Source organism: Protopterus annectens, chromosome 2.part0, assembly GCF_019279795.1.
Source record: "Protopterus annectens isolate FY-2018-M chromosome 2.part0, PAN1.0, whole genome shotgun sequence".
Classification (NCBI taxonomy): domain Eukaryota; kingdom Metazoa; phylum Chordata; order Ceratodontiformes; family Protopteridae; genus Protopterus; species Protopterus annectens.
The window spans coordinates 37,566,376-37,592,137 of NC_056728.1; the positions used below are offsets into that span (position 1 = coordinate 37,566,376).

A 25,762-nucleotide genomic window follows, 5' to 3' on the forward strand; every position below is an offset into this window, starting at 1 on the left:
CGGCACCATCCTCGATTCCTTCAACGCGGTCTTCCAGGCCTCTCTCTGACACCGACATAGATCGTGTGGTGCAGAAGTTGATGGAGAACACGGCCCTGTCCAAACTCATTGCAGTCTCCTCTCAGTTGGTGTCGAGACTCGAAGGCCTTCCCTTGTCTCCATCTGGTCCTCCTCTGAGGCCTAATCAGCCCTCAGAGCCGGGAGACGCTGATCTGTTGATAGTGGAGCCCTTGGTGCCGGAACCATCTCTTTCTCGGTCGGCACCGTTGACCTCGACTCTGTCGGAACCTCTCCTGGACTTGCGGAGCCGACGATCTATCCTTGGTTCCGGGACCAAGAGTCGAACCAATGTTTCGGTGCCGACTCTCCATCTTGGCGCCTCGGCATGGATCACCTCGGCTCCGTCCTCGGGGTTGGTGCCCTTGGCTTCCACGTCGGAGATACCTCCGCATTCTTCGGAACCGGGGGATTCCTTGGCTCGGGGTCCAGGGGCCTTCGACCTTATGAGGAAGGTTTTGTCTTCCCAGACAACTACGTCAGCAGAAGCAACGTCTCCCTCCCATAAAGGCCCGTTGTCCTCTTCTGCACCTACGGCTACTCAAAAGCGTCGAGCACCAGTGTCTCAGCCGCTCCCAGGGGGAGCCCCCTCTTCCTCGGAGGCATCATCGAATGCCCCCCCCGATGACGTCCCAGGGAAAAGGTTGTGCAAGAGGAGGCACTTGGATTCTCCACAAGAGTCCTTAACATCAGACACTGACTTAGATGAGTCAGAAGGGTCCCCAAAATCACCCACGGAGGATGTCTCCTTCTCTGACATCCTGGAGATCTTAAAACAGAGAGGTGATTGGCAAGCCCTACCCCCTTCTGAGGATGAGTCAGTCTTGCTGAAGGCATTCGGTGCTCGCCCTTCTTCCTCCTGGATCACTCCGCCCTTCGACGAGTTAATGGATTTGATTGCTCGAAGGGCATGGGAGACACCTGACACAGTGGAGCCAGTTCTCATAAAGCCTAATAAGTATATTACGGCCCCTCAGGATAAGGCATACCTCACAAAGGGAGTTCCAGTGGACGCTATGGTGGTGGCAGCTGCCACTAAAAAGGAGATGTCTGAATCTTACTCGTCTGTCCATCCGCCTAACAGAGATTCTAGGACCATGGACAGGTATGGGAAGCGCATTTTCAGTTCAGTGACTTTTTCCATGCGATCACTGAACTATTTGACACACTTCACACGCTTACAGAGGGATCTAGTCAAACAGTTGGGAGATACCCTCCAGGGTACCACAGATGCTGCTGTCGTGGATAAGGTTACAGCACAGCTCAATACCCTTACATCTATTGTAAACTTGTCCATGAGGCTCATCTCGTATGCAGCCGAAGGGTCGAGCAGGGCTGCGGCTTCAGCGATTGCTCTCTGTAGACAATCCTGGATGCGCCTATGCTCCTTTGCGGAAGCCTTCAAGTCTTCCTTTACTAACGCCCCTTTTGATGGTGCCACTCTTTTTGGCCCCAAAGTAAAGGAGACCCTTACCCGGTGTGAACAAGAGGGAAAGACTCTGTCTGCTGTCGGAGTCCATTTTTCCACCCCATCCAGACCGTACCCCAAAGGTCAACGAGGTGGGAAAATGTGGTTTCGTAAACCCCAGGGTTCTTTCCCGAGCACACAGGGTGATGCCCCCTCCAGAGGCAGAGGGGGGGGGGCAGAAGTGGAAGACGTCACCCTGGCGGCAGAGGGGGTCCGCAAAACCAAGGCGACAGGGATACGGTCCCTGGGAAGCCTTTCCAGCACTCCTGAAGGGAGGCCCGACTGTCCTGCTCTGGAGGCAGTCGGGGGTCGCTTAGCTTTATACCCTCAGGCCTGGCAAAGTCTTACCTCAGACAGATGGGTAAAAAGCATTATTACCAGAGGTTACAAAATTCCATTTCTATTTCCTCCGTTACCACAGAAAAGATTCCCAGATGTACCGCCCCATCTGCAAGAACCTGCAGCTATAGAAATTTCAAAGCTGCTAGAAAAAGAGTCATCCAACCAGTCCCAGCGGACCAAAGAGGATTCGGAACTTACTCAAGGTTCTTTTTATTTCCAAAAAAGACAGGGGACTGGAGGCCAATTCTGGACCTAAGCAAGCTCAATACCTTTGTGAAGAAAGAAAAGTTCCAGATGGTCACGCTTCAATCGATCCTTCCATTCTTACAGAAGGGTGACTGGATGTGCTCAATAGATCTCAAGGACGCATACTACCACATCAAAATGGCCAGAGCATCCAGAGATCACCTGCGCTTCCGGCTGGGAGCCAGCCACTTTCAGTTTCGGGCCCTGCCCTTTGGTCTAACCTCAGCCCCCAGGGTTTTCACCAAATGCATGGCAGTGGTAGTGTCTCACTTGAGACGCCTAGGATTCCGGGTGTTTCCGTATCTGGATGACTGGCTCCTTACTGCCACCACCGAGCGTCGACTGATACAGGCCAGGGACTACACACTCGGCCTTTGTGTTCAACTTGGAATTTCGATAAATTTCGAAAAATCTGCCTTACAGCCATCACAGCATATCTCATTCATAGGGGCAGATTTGGATACCCGTTACTTGCTTCTAAGACTTCCCCCAGAAAGGATAGCCTCCCTACAAAAGCACATATCTCTACTTCTGTTGTCCAAGAAATCCCCAGCCAAACTGGTTCTAAAAGTCTTGGGACTCATGTCAGCTTCCCTCATTGCAAATCCCTTGGGAAGACTACACATGAGAGTTCTTCAATGGCTGCTGTTCGCACAATGGTCGTTCCAGCAGTTACCACTGACACACAAAATTCACATCACAAACACTTGCAAAACACACCTGTCTTGGTGGTTACAGAATTGCAATCTCATCGGCGGCCGACCATTTGTGTTACCCACACCAACAGCTACAGTGACCACGGACGCTTCCCTGATAGGGTGGGGGGGCATCTTTCAGGGACAGACAGTCCAAGGCGAATGGACCAATCTAGAGTACAACCTGCACATCAATGTCCTGGAGATGAGGGCAGTGTTTCTAGCGTTGCAACACTTTTCCTCCCTTCTACCTCTAGGGACCATTGCAGTTCAAACGGACAACATGTCCGTAGTCTGGTACATAAACAAGCAAGGGGGAACCAAATCTTACCAGTTATGCAGAGAGGCCATGAGAATTTGGCAATGGGCAGAGTCCACGGGTCACTTTCTGATAGCAATGCACATCCCGGGGTTATCCAACGTTATAGCGGACAGGTTGAGCAGAGCCATCCTGTTACCTCATGAGTGGTCCCTCAAACAGACAATAGCGGACAGGATATTCCGCAAATGGGGCCAGCCTTGCTGCGATCTGTTTGCGTCTCCAATGAACGCCAAATGCAGAAGCTACTTTGCCCTATTACCCCCGCCAGGGGAAGTCCCCAGGGATGCTCTGATTCACGATTGGCCCCCGGGTCTCCTGTACGCCTTTCCCCCTATACCTCTGATACCGAGATTTCTCCAGAAAGCCAAGGATCTGGAAAGGACTGTAATTCTCATTGCCCCATTCTGGCCTCATCAAATTTGGTTTCCCTTTCTTCAAGCACACCAAATACGGGAGCCCTGGATCCTGGACCCAGAGCCAGATCTACTGACCCATTCATCAGGAGCTCCCCACCCATCGCTCCTGTCCCTCAGATTAGCAGCTTGGCTGCTCCGCTTCCCTTCTTAGCCAGGTCTGATCTTCTTTCTCCGGCGGTTCAGAACATTCTAGTAGCCTCCCATAAAGCTTCCACTACAAAAATTTACACTAGTAAGCGGAAGCGTTTTGTATACTGGGCAACTGCACAACATTTAGATCCCTTAATAGCCCCACTAAACAAAGTTTTAGAGTTCCTATCCATGCTATTTCACCAAGGAGCTTCTACTGCCACCTTGAGGGTTCAGTTGGCTGCTATTTCTAACTTTCATGTAGGGGAGAATGGAGCGCCTATTATGACTCATAGGCTTTGTAAAGCCTTTTTAAAAGGATCCTTTCATCTTAGACCACCAGTCAGGTTTCCTACTGCTCCGTGGAATCTAAACCTCCTTTTATCCCAGCTAATGCTACCACCTTTTGAACCAGCCCCTTCCTGTTCCTTAAAGTTCTTGTCCTGGAAAACTCTCTTTCTAGTAGCTATCACTTCAGCCAGACGAGTGTCAGAACTTCAAGCTCTTTCCATTAAACACCCATATTTAATTTTTCACCCTGATAGGGCATCTTTACGCACCAACCCCTCTTTTCTTCCCAAGGTTTGTTCAGTCAACAACATTAATCAATCCATTGAACTCCCCACATTTTTCAAAAAACATTCCAATAAGCTGGAATATATGTTGCACAAGTTGGATGTTCATAGACAACTCAGATTCTATCTAGATAGAACAAAAGATCACAGAAAAGCAGACCAACTCTTTATAGCCTTTGCGGACAACAAAAAGGGCATGGCAGTGATGAAGCGTACTCTCTCCAAATGGCTATCTGATTGTATTACCTTTGTTTATACTGCTACTGATCAAAGTTTGCCCACCAAACCAAAAGGACATTCTACTAGATCAGTCTCCACATCTTTGGCTCATGCGGCCCGCCTACCTTTGGATACTATTTGTGCGGCCGCCACTTGGTCTAAACCACATACGTTCATCACTCATTACAAAGTGGATAGGATTTCCAGGGACAGGGCAACCTTTGGTTCCACTGTGCTCAGGAACGTTCTTCCATGAGTCTCTCAGGGTCACGGAGCTAGGGACGCTACCCATGTGTAAGAACAAACGGCGAGATTGAACACTCTCACATAAAGAAGTTATGTCCTTACCATAACGTTCCATGTGGAGTGTTCATCTCGCCTTTGTTCTTACATTCCCACCCTCCCACCCTCAGGTCAGGAAGAACGTCCGATTTAGAGGTCTGGTTTGGTTCTCCCGCTACTGATTTCTCTCTATTGTGCTGCTGGTTTCAGTTACGCCCTTGTATGTATGTATGTATGTTTACATTATTGTTGCTGCATCTAGTGTTGTTTTGCAAACTAGATCTGAGGTAAGGGCAGAGGGAATGTGGGAGATAGGTTGGTCTCGAGCTTCTTCTCGATGCAGAGCTTTGCTAAGCGGCCAACTCGGAGCCGAGAATCAGCTCCAAACCCATGTGTAAGAACAAAGGCGAGATGAACACTCCACATGGAACGTTATGGTAAGGACATAACTTCTTTTTTTATGCTTTGTGAGCTCTCTGCGAACCATGGCTTTTGCTGTAGCAGGCAACTGACTAAATGTCAGGAAAATCCTACTAGGACAGCTGAACTTTATTTGGGGTTAATCAAAGTCTCTTTATTTGATGGCAGGTGTGTACCCAAGAAGACCGAAAGCTGTAATTAAATCAAAAGGTGCTTCAACAAAGTATTAGTTTAAGAGTGTGCACACATGCAGCCAGCTTATTGTACATTTTTTATTTTTTATATTTTTCCCCTAACAGATTTGTTTGTTTTTCAATTGAACTGTACAGGTTATAGATCACATTAAAGGTGGGAAAAGTTTTGAAATTATTTATTGTGGTCTCATTTTTTATATCACAAAAATCTGGCATTTTTACAGGGGTGTGTACACTTTTTATATCCACTGTACATATGGGTCTACTTCAAAACATTGAAATCTCATAACATTGAAACTCAAAACACTGAGACCATAACACTGAAAACTCAAAACAACGAAAACTCAGAACACTTAAAGTTTGCTTCATAAGACTGAAAACTGCAAAGCAAATGCAAATAACATCCCCTCCACTTGTAACGCTAAACTAACAAACACACATTTTACTACGTTTTTGCAGGGGGGGTCAAGCCCCCCTGCACCCCCCATAAATTAAATATACCAACTCCAAGATAGCACTACAGTGGAAAAAAGTTAATTTTCTAACCTGACTATATTGCGATCACCACACAGAATATAAACATAATGTCTAAATCCCTTACCTGTATGGCCTAAAAACACGTACAGATTGGCAAAATAAACACTTTTTCCCCTAGTCACTTCTCCCAACACTTCTCAGAACACTAACTTAACTTCCATGAAAGCAACACATCCGTATTTTACATTCTGTATGGTGATCATGTTACTGTGGGGTTAGGAAAGAAACTTTTTCCCACTGTAGTGCGATCTAGGAGTTGGTATATTTAATTTAAGGGGGGGTGCAGGGAGGCTTGCCTCCCTGCAGAAACGTAGTAAAAAGTGTGTTTCTTACTTTGGTGTTGTTATAGGTGGAGGGAATGTTATTTACATGTGCATTGTAGTTTTCTATGTTATGATGCATACTTTGTGTTCTGAGTTTTTGTTGTTTTGAGTTTTCAGTGTTTTGGGTTTTTGATGTTATGGTCTCAATGTTTTGAATTTCAGTGTTATGAGATTTCAATGTTTTCAAGTAGACCTACATATATATATATATATATATATATATATGTGTATATGTATATAAATATATATATATATATATATATATATATATATATATATATATATATATATATATATATATATATATATATATATATATATATATATGTATACATATACATATATATATATATGTCCTGTAAATAATAACATAAAAATAAAACACCGCTCAAAAATGTCCACAACTTCTTTTATTGCAAAATACTAAGCGCTTTCGTTCTTGAAATTAACAGAACTTCCCTAGAGTAAGAATCATATAAATTGTAAATGATCACGTGTTCATAATTCACATTTAAGATAAATGGCCAAGCATAAGTCTTAAGACAACCCAATTTCTAAAGGACAATGGCATGTAAACGTAACCAATGATCTAAAGAGGAACAAAAGTCAAGATGTAGAAGAATTCAAGTAAGGCAGAACAACAAAAAGCAAGGCACAACCACTAGGGTAATCATTTCACTGTTTTAAACATGAGGAAATTATGACAACCTTCCTGAAATTGAAATGAACCAATAAATTTAACTAACAGTTATCTAAAGTGTAGTAGTATTAGGGACAGAATTTAATGCTGCTCCAGTTTGGGAATAGGCAAATTAATAGCTACAGCTTCCCTGTATCCAGCAGCAGGCAAGATAAAAATAGTATTATATGCCTTAGATAGAATTAAGATATTATCAACACTACCTTTTCTGGTACTTAGAAGACAAAAAGGGATGGAGCCATAAATCTAAATATTGTTTTTGAGATATTCCTGCTAGATAAGGTTGCTAAGAAGATTTTGTAACAGGAAGATCTCTGCATTTTTTTAACTTTTTAAAAGTCCCGTAAAACATCCTGGAAGTTGTGTATGTGTTTATAGCTTATCTATTGTACTATACCTAACTCCAGATGTTGTTAACGCTTTTCTACAGTTGCTTTGGGATAGCTTTGGCACTGTTGCTAGCTGTAAGCAGCATAAAATATCATCTACATACATAGTCAGTGAGTCTTCAGACAAGCAGATAAATCATTAATAAATAAATAAAGGGAAAAAAACTGGCCCAAAAACTGAGCCCTTTGGAACACCACTTCTTAAAATGTCATAATTCGATAGGCTACTGTCTGAGAGGACAATGAATATTATGTCATATGTTTAATCCTTGAACTACAAATAAGAAAGCAGGAATATTTTGCCACCTTCAAAAATAGACAAAGAACATCTTACTGAGGCTTCTTGTCCTTGCTTCCATGACAATAGACAGACACTCACCAAAATGTAGCTAACAGCTGTCGACAATGACATAACACAAGTTTGGTGTACTATTCTGTATACTCAATCTATGAATTCCCTTGACTTTTGTATATATACTCCTATTTCATGTTATGGAAACCTGTTCGCTATCTGACTATCACACTCCTCTTAAACACTGCTGTTTTCTGTCATAAATTTGTTTCCGTCATCTCGTAAATTGTGCATAATGTATTTGTTAGGTGTTAGTTTTTTTGTGTGGCTTTGTATTTTTTACTGTACTCATCTTCCTTGGTCACAGCTAAAAAGGATCTGGTGACCAGCCTACTCACCTGGTTATCAACATGAAAATAAATAAATAAATGATGAGTCCATCAACAAATCCTTGCTGTTTTGAGTTTTATAAGCAAAAGACTGTGGTCAGCGTATCAAATGTCCATGTTAAATCAGTAAGCACCACTCCAGTAATTAAATTGTTGTCCATTTTTGGGTATATCATATCAGTTATGCAACAAACAATTGTTAGAGGCTCTAACCACTTCAAAAACCACAGTGAACCTGATCCACTGAAGGATAAACCATTGTGGACTTCTCAAGAATGGGACTCTGTTATAACATTTATTTTAGCTGTAAAATGTTGCCTGTGCCACAGCTTTAAGTATTATCTTCCTGCCTCCATATTGGTAAAGTAGTATCTTAAGTGTGGTATGCATCTTATAGTAATGTACTATGATGGGATAGTTCTAATGAAGTGGGATACACAGTATTTGTGTCAGGTATTAACATCTATTGCTTGCACTATTCATTTTATGTTGCTGTTTATAGCATTACCTTAAGAGATGTTTTGCTTCTCCTACAATATAAGTCTTATATGATTTTCTTCGCTGAAGACATTCAGCTTCCTACAATGTACACTTGGGTTCTGTTCTGGGTTGCTGGTCTCTTTTTATCACACAATATCACAACAAATGTTGCAGCTTATTTGTAAGCATACACCTTACCTGGCAGATCTTTGGCCATCTTTCCTGCTGCTGGGGCTGCCCCTCCCTTAGCTCCATCCTCCCTTTTTCTGTATCTGCTGTTCTGCAAACCTGCATGTCATCAAAGACAATTAAGCAATAATTCTTGATATTTTCATGCATAACAAAAATAAATATCTTAAAGAAATCATGTCCTAAGCAATTTCCCTTTGGTATGTGGGTACTTGCTTTCCATAACAATGAAAACTTCCCATTTACAACCCCCATTACATTCTCATGTCAAATGGCTTTGCGACTAGCCTTTTACTTTCAGTCTATCATACTGTAGTAATTTTCTCTGACCTCCTCAGCTAACTCAAAAGACGTACATAAGCTTTGTTACACCAAGTACAGTGCATGGAGTTATCCGACTATGCTGATACTGTGAAAAAGACAAACCAGTTAAGCTTTTCTATAGCATGAGACCTGATCTTAACAATTGTTAAGAACCCCCTGCTTCACTTAAGATTGCATATCACACCAGGCAGTTAGATCTGCCAGTTTTGGCCAACAAATGACTGCTGCAGAATCAATACACTTCTTACTGCCTGCTGTCTATACCTGTAATCTGTCCCTATTTTTCCCTGACATGTTTCACTACTTTTCTGACAATGCTGAATAAGTGCTTTATGGGTTTGAAAGCTGGCAAAACACATAGCACATTTTTTTATTACTAATAGCATATGGAACAAATAAAGCTCCATGCCCTACAAAGAATTATGATCGGGTCTCTTATCATAACCCTTTCATCTGATGTTGTCATTTTCATTCATTCCTCAACAAATGTGGTTTGGATCTGACCACTGGATCCGGCTTGGCCACTTTTTCCAGCTTGTGGGACACACACTCTCGAGCTTGTCCCTTACCTATACTGCACTAGCCCTCTACCATACCTCAGATCTCATTTGCCACCTTCGCGTATGGAAGTAGTCACTGTCAGCTCTCGAGCAGTAGAAGGTTTTTGTGAGTAAAAATAGAATTTTCTTTGCTTATCTATTTATCTCTTTCTTAGTGAAATTCTCTGCATATCCTCCCCTGGTTTACTTCCATCAAAATTTTATGATACAGCATCTGGGGCTCAAACCCCTAAAAATTTACAAAAAAAGGCTAAAAAGCATTGCCTTGACTCTACAATTTCCTCGACTCTGAGTTTGGAACCATCTCTTAAGATTTCAAAACCTAAGGATCTGACCAGTTTAGATTCAGAGACAAAATTTTTTGGTTTGACTACTTTGGATCAAAAAACAAAAAGTTCAGATCCAATCACATCAGATCCGAAGAAGCATATGGATAGGTCACCATGAATCAGATCTTCTCCATGCCTGGATCCGGTGTCCTCTTGCCTCCCATCTCCCTTTCTGCAAAGGTCTCCCAAGCATCATCATTCTAGGGCTTAATAAACAGCATCTTCTTCTCATTCCTCCAGAAGTCTGATCAAAGCAGATGTTGACAGGATGATGAGGAAATTCCTCTCAATGCAAATTCAAATGGGGGTTCTACCAGCTCCAACCCCACTGGGTCTGGAAATCTTCATGAGTACTCCCCCACCTATTCTGTCTCCTTCTCTGATCCAACATTTGGTTTCAGAGCAGTTGGATCAAAAGATCCTGGATCTGTCAATATCAGATCCAAAGAACATTGTATCTTCTGGTCTATATTACATGAGTGAAACCTTAGATTATCGAACACCTAAAGGTCAATCACGAAGTATCGAACCCTTAACTTCAAAAACAGACGTTTCCACATAGGGAAACAATGCCATTGGCCAAATAAAAAAAAAAAGTTTTAAACAGAAATGAAGTGGGGGGCTTCACCCCCACACACACCCCCTAACTAAATATACCAATGCCGACATCGCTCTACAGCGAAGAAAGAACAAAATCCGTGTAACTGCCAAATGGCTCGTTTCCCTGTGTGGAAACGGCCGTTTGCAATTTTCAGACTTTGATATTTAGTGATCGACCTTTAGGTGTTCGATAACCTAAGGTTTCAATCACATAATAGGGAACCGTATCTTCTAAGCTAGTACCGGCTCTGAGCACATCGTAGCCAGATGAGTCTCGGAGTTGTAGCATCGGTGTTGGATCTGGTGGCTGGAGTCGACTTTGAGGCTGTTGCAGCAATCTCTGCCCCTTGGAGCCTCAGCGCTGCACAGCTCAGCTCCAACCCCTGCTTCAAGTGGTCTGCTTTCTGGTCGGAAGGAGTAGACGATCTGGAAGCTTGTCCTCTCAGAGCCATCAGTCTCTGAGGGATTCTGCTTTCAAGGTAGTGGATAGAGTTTTCTGTGCTCCAAGAGAAAGGACGTATCCACCTTCCTCTTCTCCTACTTCCCAGACCCATTTGTCTTTGTGTCATGAGCCTCAACTTCCTGCACCACAGGAATAGCTAGGCCAAAGTCTCCAAGATATCCAGCAGGGTATAATGATATATTTTAATACTTCTCTGGAACATTCTGCTGAGGAAGTCCCTAGGAAGAGAAAGTGCAAAAGGAGACACCTAGACTCTCCTCAAGAGTCTGTTATGGAGGATACTGATTTTGATGAGGGGGAAGCGTCCGCAAGATCACCACTTGATGATGTCTCCTTTGGAGACATACTAAAGATCCTCAAGTAAAGGAGTGGCTGGTATACAGACAACCCTTCCTAAGAAGAATCAATATTCCTGGAAGCCTTTGCAGCTGGCCCATCTACCTCCTGGGTGACTCTGTCTGCCGACAAGCTCACTGATTTGATCTTTCAATGGACGTGGAAGGAACCTGATTCCATTCAGCCGAGCCCCAAGAGACCAGACAGGATCTTGGCACCACCCAATGACAGGGAATTTTGGAGCAAGGAAGTACCAGCTGATGTCATGGTTGTAGTGGTGGCCACAAAAAAGGAAGTTGCAGAACAAAGTTCCTCTGTTCATCACCCTAATAGAGAGTCTGGGGTGCTGGAGAGAGTCAGGAAGTTCATATATGCTTCAGCGACTTTTGCACTTCAGTCTCTGAATTATTTGGTACACATCACTAGACAACATAGGGATTTGATTAAAGAACTTACCAAATCCCTCTCTGGGACCATTACTTCTGAGGCACACAGCTCAATTACTTCATAGTTGGCTACCTTACAGTCTATTTCAAACTTGTACATGAGACTCATCTCCCATGCAGCTGAAGGTACCTCAAGGGCATCAGGTTCAGGAATTTCCATTAAGAGGCATGTCTAGACATGCCTGTGTGATTTTGTGGAGCCCTTCAAGTCTTCCTTCATTGATCTCCCTTTGATGGTAGTTCTTTATTTGGCCCAAGATTATTAAAGACACATTATCTAGGTGTGAGCAGGAAGGTAAAACCCTGTCTGCTTTGGAGGTACATATTTCGACTCCTCAAAGGACCTTTTCCTAGGAATCAATGAGGTGGTTGAAAAATGTGCTTCAGAAATTCCCAGGGTCCCTTCTAAGAACCACATAGAGATAGTTCTCCCAGGGGCAGAGGGGGGGGACTCTAAAGGAAGATGCCACCCATGCGGCAGAGGAGGTTGGCAAAACCAAGGATCTAGTGATACCTTTTCTGTCTGATCCTACCAGCATTCCTGAAAGAAGACCCAATTGTCCACCTGTGGAGGCAGTCAGCGTCATTTATCCCTGCACTAGAGATCCTGGCTAGAGATTACACAAGAAGTGTACTATCATATAAAAATGTACAGACGATCCAGAAAATACCTGTGCTTCCAGCTGGGAGCCAGTCATTACAAATTCAAAGCTCTGCCCTTTGGTCTAACCACAGCTCCCAGGGTGTTCACTAAATGCATGGCAGTAGTGACAGTTTACTTGAGACTGCAGGGATTATGGGTTTTCCTTACTTGGTTGACTGGCTCAAAACTGCTCCAACCAGGCATCATTTGATCATTGATCAAGATTATGTACTCCAGTTATACTCTCACCTGGGAAATGCTATCAATCACAACAACAATCAACTAGAACCAGCTCAGAATATTGAGTTCATCTGAGCTTTGTTCAACACAGTATCTTTGACAGCCTCTCTTCCTTTACCAAGGGTGCAAACTATACAATTCCAGGTCAAAAAGATTATTCAAAAATTCTTCTCTCTCAGCTCAGTTGAGACCTCAAGCACTATGGTCATTGTCTACTGTGATAGTTTTGGTTCTGTTAGGAAGATATCACATGAAAATTCATCATTGGAGCCTAGCGACTCAGTGATCTATTCTTCACCAACCTTTTCCCATCCAAATCAAGATAACTCAGGCATGCAAAAAATTACCTTCTTTGGTGGATTTACTCTGATCAGATAATGCAAGGTTGCCCCTTCATTCTCCCTCAGCCCAAGGCAATAGTTGCCACACATACTTCCCAAATCAGATAGGGAGGGGCTCTTCTTGGGAAAGACAGTCCAAGGCACAGCACATGGTCCACCGAAGAGGCTAATATGCATATCAATGTCACTGAAATGAGAGCTGTCCTCCTAGCATTACAAACCTTCCAAGACACACCACCCTCCATGACCATTGCGATTCAGATGGACAATATGTCAGTGGTCTGGCAAATCAAGAAACAAGGAGGAACCAAATCTTATCCCCTGTGTCAAGAAGCTTTGATAGTGTGGCAATGGGCAATCTCATGCAGCTGATTTCTGATAGTAATGCACATTCCTGGGAAATCCAACATGATAGCAGACAAGTTAAGCAGGCCCATTCTAATGCCTCACGAGTGGTCACTTGACATGAAAGTGGCAGAAAAGGTATTCCATTGATGGCATTAACCTTGCTGCAACCTCTTTGCATCGCCCCTCAACAAGTGCAGCAGGTTCTTTACCCTTATCCTCCCATTTGGCGGAATGACTGAGAAACAATCTTCTCCACAACTGGACCCCCGGTCTCCTCTACACCTTTCCCCCTTACCTCTAATTTCCAAATTCCTTCAAAAAGCATTTCAATTGAAGAGCACAGTCCGCCTCACTGCTCCTTATTCGCCTTGTCAGATTTGGTTCCCCATTCTTTGGCCTCCTCTGTTTCGCACGCCATGGATTCTGGATCCAGTTACAGACCTCCAGTCTCACCCGAGAGATAAGATACACCTAGATATTTTAGGCCTAAGGTTGACAGCATGGTTTCTCCACTTCTGTTGATAGCTAGACTGCCCAGGTTTTCCCCCATCTGCCACATTCTTTTATCTTTCCACAAAGTTCCCACTAGAAAAATTTACAGACGTAAATGGAAAATATTTTTTTTTTGGAGCACAGCAAAATGACATTGAGCCCTTTTCAGCACCAGTACCTAAAGTTCTTGCATTTTAGTAACAATTTTTAATGAAGGTGCTAATTCTTCAACTATTAAAGTAAAACTATCTGCCAATTTTAACTTTCATATTGGAATAAATAATTTGTTTAACTTCTTCCACACTTTTTAAGGCCTTTGTAATGGGAACTTTCTTCTTAGACCCCCCTTTTAAAGATCCCATATCCTCGTGGGATTTAAATTTGGTTTTACAGTCTTGACCCAATCTCCCTTTGAGCCGTCAGCCAAGTGTGAACTAAATTTTTAACCTGAAAGACTGTCTTTTTAGGCCATTACCTCTGCTAGAAGAGTTTCAGAATTTCAAACTCTATCTTCTAAGCCTCCTTACTCATAACGATAGGATATTCTTATGAACCAAGCCACCCTTCCTTCCTACAATGGTGTCAGAATCCAATATCAATCAAGATATCAACCTAACAGTTTTTTTTTCCAAATTTCACAAAGATCAGTATATGTTGAACCTGCTGGATGTTCACAGTCAGTTACGTTTTTATCCACATAGGACAAAACATTTTAAGAAATCGGATCAATTATTTGTCTCCTTTTTGGATTCAAAATTGGGCAAACCAGTAACTAAAGTGATTTGAGCCAAGTGGTTAACTGGTTGTATTTCCTTTGTTTATAAAAACTGGGTTTGTCTTTATCCAAACCTCTAAAGGCATATTCTACCAGATCTATGGCAACTTCTGTATTTTTATCCAGATCCACTTGGATGATATTCATGCAGCTGCAACTTGGGCTAATAATCATACCTTTATCGCTCATTACAAATTGGATCTGGTCTCTAGGGGAAGAGCAGACTTTGGCTCAGTGGTGCTTACAGTCCTCATGGGATTTAGGTAGCTGGAGACTCAGTCCCATTTGTTGAAGAACGAATGAAAATGACAACATCAGAAAAAAAGTTATGTACTCACCATACTGTTCGATTTGTGCTTTACATTTTTCATTCTGCCTGAACTATCCTCCCTCCAATTCTCTTCCAATTTGTCTTCTGGAAAGATTACAAGATGCTAAAGGAACCAATGTTCCTTTATTTGAGCTCCATATACTGTTATCTCATCTGAATACTGCGGTGGTGGTGCTGCGGTAGCGTTGTCGCCTCACAGTAAGACGTTGTCCTGTTCGATTCTCAGCTAAAGCGTCTTCTGTGTGGAGACATGCGTGAATGGGCGTACCTTCATTGAAGGTTGTACATCACGGCTGGCAACTCAGTACGTAAAAATCTGCTGCCAATCATTAGTGGACCGGATTTCCGCTGTGGCGACCCCTAACCAGGAAAAGCTGAAAGATACAACAACATACTGTTATCTCATCTCTTTTTTATTTCTTAAATATTATATAGGCTTAAAGGTCATCAGACAAGATCTGAAGTATGGTAGGGGACTAGTGCATTATGGGTAAGAGAGGAGTTTGAGAGTCTTAGTGTTCCATGAGCTGGAAAAAGTGGCTGAGTCAGATCCGAGGGTTAGATCCAAACCCCATTTGTTGAAGAAGAATGAAAATGGACAACAAAGATGGAATGTTATGGTGAGTACATAACTTTTTTGTGTGTGTGTGTGTTCTTGACATGAATAAAGAACAAAACCGGTCACATTAATGTATCAAAAAGTGTTTATTGTTATGCAAAGCTTTCAGGTAACAAATACCCTTCCTCAGTGACATGAATGCCAGGATTCACCTCTCACGTTTCATTCTTGAGGTAAATTTCTTGTCATCCATGTCTTAAACACATAATAAGCCAGTTATAATCACATACTCAGTCATAATCCTCTATATTGCTTTTGTTAGCTGTTACTGTTAAACACTTCCGATGTTAACCAGATGTGTATAATCTGTATGCAGATCCACCTTTTGAGGCAATACTTTGCTAGATCCTGCAGTATGTGTATTACTTGAAATCTTCCAGATCTCCAGTAGCAAACTATGGCATGTCTCTACTAAAGTCAAAAACTGAACAGCATTGATATTCATTTGTGCATTCTTTTTTTTTATACCCTCATGCACCAAATGTGAATATGAACACTATATGGAACAAACAGAGCTCCCAGTTTAGATGCTGCATCTTAATTTTCTGATCTTTCTGAAATTAAATTCAGCAGTAGCAACAGGTAGGTAGTATGCAGCCAAAGATATCTGTGAAGAGCATGTTGTGCTGAACTGCAGTGCTAAGTGGGTTTTGTTTGTATAGTACCCATGTTTCACCTGGGTTTGGACCTGCTAAACTAATTGGATTTTATTGCTATCTGCCCTTATTTCATCTGGGGTTGGTCCAGACAGCCGACATGTCTTGAGGTTTACTATTGCAGATTTTGGGCCTGGTGGTTGCTGTTCCTACTGGAAGGAAGAATGGTTCTACCCAATTCGGCCTGAATTGGCTGCTATTTGTCCTGATTTTTTCTTACTTAATTAGCTGTCAGTTCTTCCCCTGATGCTGACTGACACTAAACTTTATATGGGTGCATACCTAATATATAAGGAGCTTAGCTATGCAGGCTAATGCCTTATAGTGTTGAGCTGTGTTGTAGTATGACTGTTGCAGTCCTGTGCTAACTGCATTTTGTTTGTATGTTGTCCTTGCTTTTACCTGGGTTTGGACTTGCTCTGCTAAGTGCAGCAGTGTACACTGATTTGCATTTTATTTCTTGTACCATGACAACTAATTTCAAACTCTTGACTTGAAATTACTGGGCTTGACTATGGTCTGTTGTACTTCTTGCTGGTTTTCTGAGGTCCCACAATTTAAAATTGAATTGCATGATCTGGTTCATTCTCTTTATTGTAGGACAGTTGTGTAGAACAGTGTGTGTGCTGTACCTTTAAGATGTGTTTTGAGGTTGGCACATGCATATAAATAGCAAGCATGTGCTAGCTTCACTGCCATTTTGAGAGTGCAGCCAGAGAGTGAGCATGTATGAGTGTAATAGCTAATCTGTTTATAAGTTTATCTAAGTTAAAGTTATTAAGCCTCAATCCTGATGTGTTTTTACATAATAAAGCTGCATGAACAGAACCCACAAAGACTCGTCTATTTTATCCTGACAGGACGAACGACATGGTGTCAGAAGTGGGATTGTAGAGACTGCTTTTCAGAGCTATGAGGTGCAGAGTTAACAGTGAAGGTAAACTAAGAAAAACGAGCATGAAAAATAACTTGAAATGAACCAAAGGTAATGAAAACTTGCACAAACAATTTATTTTATAAAAAATAAAATAAAATTGAGCATTACAAGGGCACAAACTGCATTATTAAACAACCAAGAGGCACAAAAGGTTTATTAAGTAAATCAAATGTTTAAAGTTAAGATGCTTGATAAAACAATCAGAAAAGTACATAAGGGATTTGAAATTACCTCAGAACTGCAAAATAACCATGTTTAAAGCAAAACGGGCATGTTTAGATTAAAATGAGCACAAGAAAAGTATAATGGCAATGAAAAAGATTAAACAAGCAAAACGAATATAATAAGGGCAAAAAGGGCACATTAAGCATAAATAAAGCAGGTTGACTGCATGTTTTTTTGGCAAAGTACTGTGTTTTGGCAAAACTACTATTTGCATTGTATTCAGAACATAACTAGAGTCATCCAAAGAATCTCAAAGTGCGCAACACTGCTTACAGTGTGTGCTTATTATTGTGCATTTATTCCAAACAGTTTATTTGTGTACAAAGTGCAACTATTTCTTAAAGTACGGTCAAAATGCAGCAATTTCGAAAAGTTTCTTGGGCTGGGTGTGTCTATTCGCAAAGTACCACCATTACAGAGTGCTTCTTGCACTGAAAAGAGTTATTTAGGAAAGTACAGCCATTTTGGGAAAGTTTCAATGTGCTGTGTACTGTTTATTTGCAAAGTGCAATTGCTTCAAAATGTTTCTTGCTCTGAGCTTCTTCTGCCCAGTTTATTCGCACAGTGCAGCTGTTTTGAAATGTTTCTTATACTTATGAGGTGCTTTATTACAGCACAGTAATTTCAAGAGTATTACAGTGCCCAAGAGGCTTATTTGCAAAGTTCACTTATTCAGAGGCTTGTTGTGCTACTGGGCATAGTTACAAGTACTGGCATGCATTTCTGGCATATGTATATGTGTGTGTTTGTGCATACTTGCAAAATACTTCACTGGTATGTGTTAATATGGCAGACAAATTTTGAAAACCATCACCACTGGTGTTTAATCAGAATATTGCAGGGAAGTTTATTTATTTATTTATTTATTTTACATTTGTTAACCGGGAAAGTCCGACTGGATACAGGTCCATTTTCAACTGAGGCCTGGGGAGAAAAGCTCCACATGTACATAGATACAGAAGACTTAACAGTTGCAGTTTTTTATACAATTACATATAGATACATGTTCCAGATTTGTTGGAATACATACATAAAAACTTTACAATTATTAATTTTCATATTAGAACATAAACAGTTTTAGTAGTACAAAGCTGAGCAAGGTAGCATATCATTCAGTAGTGCAATACATTAGAGTGAGACAGCTAATGTTTCAGACTTTTTATAAGATAGTTTCTACAAGTAGCCAGGGAATGTAGTCATACAAAGTGAATAGTGAGTAGGTTAGTCTGGGTTTGTACAGGGGCACAACCAGTGAATTTTTAGGTGTGTTTTGAGAGATGTTTTAAATTGGATTATGGAGTGAACTGCAGTAAGTTCAGCAGGGAGTAGGTTCCAGATTTTGCCAACAGAGTTGGAAAATAATGACTCACCAGCTAAGTTATTGGATTTAACAGTTTGTACAAGGCATTTTATCAGAAGAGCGAAGTGTTTTTAGGTTACTGTAGGGGGTGATTATATTTTTGAGTATGGGAATGCTTTCGGGCTGATAGAGAACTTTGTGAGCAACTATTAATTGGTTATGCTGGAGTTGAGAGGGTAACTCTAGCCAGACTAGGGATCGTAGGTTAAGACAGTGGTGTGTTCTCTATGCTGATCCGGTGGCAAATCTGGCTATGTTACTATAGCAACTATTGAGTTTATTGAGGTCAGATTTACTTAGGTTTGTATAAATTGGGGAGGCATAAGGAATCAATTTGATTTCCAGGGTCTACGCCCTCTAAAAACAAGCTTCAGTGGTAAAACACTATTAAGCCTGGGACTCTATCTGCCTGCAGATCTGCAATCCAGTTTACTTCAACCTGTTCTGTTTGGAGGGAAATATCACCCCCTCTTCTGGTTAGAGCACATAACTGCAGGACCATGCATTTAAAAGTATGTCTCAAATTCTTCTTAACATGCTGTGCCAGTGCATTGTGCTCACAACCAGTCCTTGTATCTCTGCAATGTTGTAGGACCCTCTCCTTCAACATTCTATTGGTTTTGCCAACATAAAATGAGTCACAATCCCGGCACTTTGCTAAATAGACCAGGTTCCTGGTGGTACAGTTTGACTGGTTCCTCTAGAGGGTGTGTGCTGTATTGCATTCTTATTGGTTGAATGTGGTTTTTAAAATAGGTTTGTGTTTTATTATGTTTTGTACTTGGATTTGAAAAAGAGTTGTATTACTTGAAAGCACTTATCCTGGTTATTAAAGATTTTACTTATACTCTGCCATGGTGGATCCTTTGGGTTTTGTTGCTGCTGTATTTGTTGTCTACCAGTTTGGACCTCCAGTTTTGCTACTTCTGGTTTTGTTTGTTTGTATACTGGTTCTACAAGGAGCAGAACCCATGGCTGATGTCTTAACTGCTACTCCATCTGTTGAGATTGAACTTGGTTAAAAACCAGAAGTCACCCATGGACAGTTGTTCAGACAACGAGGCCAGTGGTTGCTGGCACAAGGTATTAATCCATTTATTTTGTTAAACCTTGCAAGTGAAGATTGTACAGAACCTGCCTTGCCTGCCGATGATGAAGAGCTAAAAGGTTTGTTTTTTTAATTAGAGAGAGAGACTTGTTTAAGCTAAAGTGTCTGCTTAGGGGCTTGCCTGCACCACAGAATAGTGCCTCGCGACCTCAGGGTGCTATGTTTGCCTACGTATGGGAATACATTTCCTGAATTAATGGCACAGTGGCAAGAAATTAACCTACAGACAGTTTTAAATATATACAGTTGTTAGTTATTTCAAACCTGAAGTAAGTTCTTTGACGCAAAAAGTGGAAGCTACACAGATGAGAATAGCATCGAGGTTTGCAGAGGAAGTTTGTGAAAATAAAATGGATGAGCTGTTCTGCTCCCTGAAGGCCTATGATAATAGGCTTAAACTGATCAAATTGAAGAAACTGAGGTTAAACTATAATGATTTCGTGAAGGGGAACATATTTGTCTGGCCAAAAAGTATAAACACAAGCGTACATCGTCCTATATCCGCTAATTCTAATAAGACTTCTGCAGATCACCTTCGTAACACTGACATTATTCATAGGACTGTAGAGGCAGGAGTCATGGCTGCTGCCATGACTGACAGGGGATTATCTATCAACGAGAGCGTGACAACACTGGTTCAGTAGTGGATACTGTGATGGGCTCTGCCACGACAGTTGCTTTGGTGGACAGTTTGCCTCGTACACAGAGGCTCCAAGAGACTTTATCCTCCAGAGCGAACTTGGGGGTGAGCCCTAAACAACAGTACTCTATTGGCTTGGGTTTTCCAGTGTTGCCGGTGCCAGTCAGACTGAAAGCCTTTCATTTGAGGGAGAGGCTAGAGTGTCAGAGCAAGAACAGGAGGAAGACAGAAGTCGGAAGGATACGTTGGTGGTGAATATCTCTGGTATTGAGTTATGTAGTGAGCAGTTGACTGTTTTAAATAAAGGCTTGACATTTATTCCTGCACAACCCTTGAGACTAAGTGAGGTTGTGAAGGATTTGCTGCTGTTTGGGAGAAGTATTATGTTGAAGTGTATGTTTGGACCTGGAGGGGAAGATGTAAACAATGCAATGAGGCTTAGGAAGCAGAGTGTATTTGTTCCTGCCCTGCATCCTGTTGTAGATATCTTCATTAGGACTTGTGAAGGTGAAATAAAGAAAGTTGCTCATGAAGAGAAGAGGACTTTTATAATTTGACCAAGGATGAATACAAAGCCCTTGAAGACCTAAAGAGTAGGGATGACATTATCATCAGACCGGCGGATAAAGGGGGTGCAGTTGTGATCATGGAGAGTACTAAATATGAAGAGAAGATGAGTTGTATGCTTAATGATCCAGATACCTACACGGAAGTAAAAAGATCATTGCAAATGTGAATGACAGAGTTGAGGAGCTGTTTAGGTCATGGGTGATTATGGAGGAGACATATCATTTTGTGAAGACAACAGATCCTGTTATACCCATGATCAAAGGATTACCGAAGGTACATAAAAATAGACTGGATCCACCATTGAGGCCGACAGTCTCTGGCAGGGGCTGGGTGACTGAGTGTATGTCAGTATGGGTTGAGAGGCATATCAAACCTGCATTGGAACTTGCACCAGTGGTATTAAAGGACACCCCCCCATTTTCTGAATTCTTTATACTCACAAATGTCTGATCAGCAGCTGCTTGGGCATTCAGTCTTGGTTATGCTTGATGCTAATAGTTTATTTACTGTTATACCCAACAACATGGGGATTAAAGCAGTTACTGATTTTTTTGACCAAGAAGAATGTATGTGGTCTTGATGAGACTGCACGGATATGCAGTTTTCTTGAGCTTATTCTGTATAACATTGTATTTATGTTTGGTATGAAGTATTATTTGCAGAAAATGGGGTGTAGCCATGGGGACGGCATGCGCCAACACTTGTGCCAACTTGGTGTTGGCGCAGTGGGAGGAGTGTTATGTCCTTGGACCCCATAACACCCGGATAAATTTCATCTATTTCTACAAAAGGTTTGTTGATGATCTCTTCATTGTTTGGAAGGGGTCAGAAGGACAGCTGGCAGATTTTGTGGCTTATTTACAGCAGAGCACCAGTTATTTTACCTTTTCTGTCAACTATTTCACCACCTCAATAGCCTCCCTTGATGTAGAGTTTTTTATGGATGCACAAGGGTTTTTGCAGAGCAGAACCTATTGAAAAGATTGATGGAAGAACACCTATTTGGAGAGGGGGAGTATGCACCCCCAACATGTTTTTAACAACATTATTAAAGGGCAAATTATACATGCCTCCTGACTGTGTACCCAAGATGATGTGTATAACAGAGAGACTGAATTTCTGCTGTCATGCTTTGAGGAGATAGGTTACTCACAGGGAGGCATGAGGATGGCAAACAGGGAACATCATGTGTGGAGGCAGCCCTCTGGAAGACCTTGGTTTGGTGATGGCGGAGATGGAAGTCCTACTTCTGAATTAGCCTCTAGGACTAGAGGGCATATGGGTATTGTGAATAATAGAGACTTACTATTGGCTACAATAGTGATATGAATAAAGTTAAGAGAATTATATATGAGAACTGGAAGATTCTACAGTTGGATGATGGCATTAAGGAGGTTGTAGGTTCAGCTCCTGTATTTGGGTTCAGGAATGCACCTAATCTAAAGAGACTGCTCTGTAAAGACTTTATGGGACGTATTTCTGGGCAGTATGGTCTGGGAATACAATGGATAAGAACATTTCTGTGTGGACACTGTAAAGGATGTGTCTTTATAGACAGGTCCAATAAATTTCAACATCCTGTTACTGGACATGTGTATTGTCTGAAAGGTTTTGCATCTGTACCACCAGGAACCTGGTCTATTTAGCAAAGTGCCAGGATTGTGACTCATTTTATGTTGGCAAAACCAATAGAATGTTGAAGGCGAGGGTCCTACAACATTGAAGAGATATAAGGACTGGTGGTGAGCACAATGCACTGGCACAGCATGTTAAGAAGAATTTGAGACATACTTTTAAATTGATGTTCCTGTAGTTATGTGCTCTAACCAGAAGAGGGGGTAATATTTCCCTCCAAACAGAACAGGTTGAAGTAAACTGGATTGCAGATCTGCAGGCGGATAGTGTTTTACCACTGAAGCCTGTTCTTAGAGGGCGCAGACCCTGGAAATTGACTTGATTGGTCCCTCTAGAGGGTGTGTGCTGTACTGCATTCTTATTGGTTGAATGTGGTTTTTAAGTAGGTTTGTGTTTTATTGTGTTTTGTAGTTGGATTTGAAAAAGAGTTGGATTACTCGAAAGTGCTTATACTGGTTATTAAAGATTTTACTTATACTCTCCTGTGATGGATTCTTTGGGTTTTGTTGCTGCAGTTATAAAGAAGGGTCACTCAAAAAAGCAACTTGATCGTATAGAGAACTGCAATTCTGCTTTCTATGAAGATGGTGTATCAGTAACTGGTGAAAACGCTGATGCAGTAAATTTGTTGGCAAAGAATTAACTGTTTTGTACTGTCCAGATCAATGGTAAATCCACCGAGCTTAAAGTTGACACTCGCTTAAAGTGCAACGTTATGTCAGCAGACACATTTGCTAAGGTGGGAACTAATGAACAACTCAATGTGGCTAGTTATGCAAAACTTGTTGATTATGGAGGTGAAGAAATTCAAACCGAAGGCTCAATAGTGCTTTTGTGCTATTTTGGATAGGAACTGTTACTGCTTTTTATTCTATGTATTCCAAAGACCTGTGCAGTCATTATTGCGTCTCAGAGACAGTTTTGCTTTCTTTTACCAAAGAAGTTCACATATCTTAGTTTCAGTTTTACTAATGCTATTTTCTCAGAGTATGCTGATGTTTTCGATAACTTGTTGGGCAAACTTCTAGTTGTGTATTGTATGAAGTTAGTCCCAGAGGTCAGTTCAGTGGTTAGACCAGCAAGAAAAGTTCTGATAGCTAGCTAAAGCTCAGTTGGATAAAATGATGCAGCAAGGTGTAATTTGTCCAATTACAGAACCAACTGAATGGGTGTCATCCATGGTAGCAGTCCACAAAAAAGGCTCAAACAAAATCAGAATATGTATTGACCCACGAGATTTGAACAAAGCATTAAAGAGACTGCATCATCCAATTCGTACAGTCAACGAAGTCGCACCTCTAATACCAAACACCACTATTTTTTCTGTCTTAGATGAAAAAGTTCATTTTGACAAGTGATGCTTGATTGTAAAATCCTCATTACAGACTACTTTCAGTGCCCCCATTTGGCAGATATAGATTCCACAGGATGCCATTTGGAATAAATTCTGCAAGTGAAGTCTTTCAGCATGCAATGGAGAAAATCTTTTCATGTTATCATTGTGCCATAATAGTGGGGCCATGGTGGTGCAGCGGTTAGCATTGTTGCCTCACAGCAAGAGGTTCTCCAGTTCGATTCTCGGTTGGAGAGCCTTCTGTGCGGAGTCTGCGTGTCCTCCCTGCGGTTGAGTGAATTTAAAGACATGCAGGTAGGTGTGTGCATTCCTCGAAGGTTGGACACTGGGCTGGCAACTTGACACTGTAAAAACTCACTGCCAATCATTAGCAGACAGGAGTTCCACTGTGGCGACCCCTAATCAGGAAAAGCCGAAAGACCGTTATTGTGCCATAATAGTAGAAGATTTTTTGGTTGGAGGCAATGATGAAGCAGAGCATGACAGAAACCTTAAGAAAGTTCTAGACAGAGCATGTGAAGTGAACTTAAAGCTCAGTCCTCTGAAGTGCAAATTCAGATTACTAGCAGTTACACATGTAGGTCATTTATTTAGTAGCACTGGCTTGCGACCAGACCCATCCAAGCAAGCAGCCATTCTTGAGATGCCAGCACCAGATAATGTTCAAGCTCTACAAAGCTTTCTTGGTACAGCCAAGTATTTAGGCAAGTTTATACCAGAATTCAGTGAGTTGACAGCACTTTTGAGAGAGCTGACACGCAAAAAATGTTATATGGTCTTGGTTGGAACAGCACCAGAAGGCATTTGAAGATCTTAAGCAGAAAATATAAGATACTATGATGTCAATAAACCAGTAACTCTTTCCTGTGATGCCTCAAAATTTGGTCTTGGCGCAGTTATTCTTCAGGAAGGCAAACCAGTAGCCTCTGCATCTAGAACTCATACCCAAACTGAAATGCAATATGCTCAAATTGAGACAGAACTTATGGCAATAGTATTTAAAAGTTTGAAGTTTCATGATTATATGTGTGGTAGAGCTATTCAGATTGAAACTGATCATCAACCTCTAGTTACTATTCTAAAGAAGCCTATGCATTCAGCTCCAGCGAGATTACAAAGACTGATGCTCAAATTGCAAAGGTACGACTTCAAAATGGTATAAACAAAAGCCAGACTTCTTTATCTGGCTGATACCTTATATCCAGATTGCCCAAAAATACAATGGAACAGCTTCATGCAGAGAATTTTGACTTTGACGTCACGGAAGTACATAATTTTTCTACCATGAGTCTTGATGAGCTGAGAGATCATACAAAGACTGATCCTGTTTGGCAAAAGCTCAACCACTACATTAATGGTGCATGGTCGTCAAAGCAATCTAGTGTACCACCTGAAGTGCAAACTTTTTTCCTTACAGACATAAGATGTTGATGGAAGATGACATTCTTTTCAAAGGTCTTAGAATTGTTGTTCCTGCTTCCTTACAACATTAATATATCCAGATTTTGCTTTGTGGTCACCTAGGTTCTGAATCTACCAAAAGAAGGGTGGCAGAACTAGTATTTTCACCTTCTCTAGTAAAAGACATTGATAAAGTACTTTCTTCTTGTTCAGTATGCAATAGTACTAAACTGCATTTGCAAAAAGAACCACTTCAACTAAGTCAAGTTTCTGAACTACCTTGGTCAACAATAGCCACTGATATATTCGAGTGGAACAATCAGAATTGCTTAGTGTTGGTAAACTCTTATTTAAACTGGTCTGAG

General features: G+C 41.5%; 1 protein-coding gene across 8 annotated transcripts in view; it reads right to left on the reverse strand.

Moving 5' to 3' along the window:
• MAP2 (microtubule associated protein 2) overlaps positions 1–25,762 on the reverse strand; it is a 1,383,589-nt gene that overhangs the window by 413,098 nt on the left and 944,729 nt on the right. For 6 of the 8 annotated variants that reach the window (XM_044060515.1, XM_044060517.1, XM_044060521.1 and 3 more), the window contains one exon: positions 8,674–8,763. The exons of the other annotated variants lie outside the window; for them this stretch is intronic. In XM_044060515.1, coding sequence (XP_043916450.1) covers positions 8,674–8,763 — 90 coding nt within the window. The remainder of the gene's footprint in view (positions 1–8,673; positions 8,764–25,762) is intronic. 8 annotated transcript variants of the gene reach the window in all.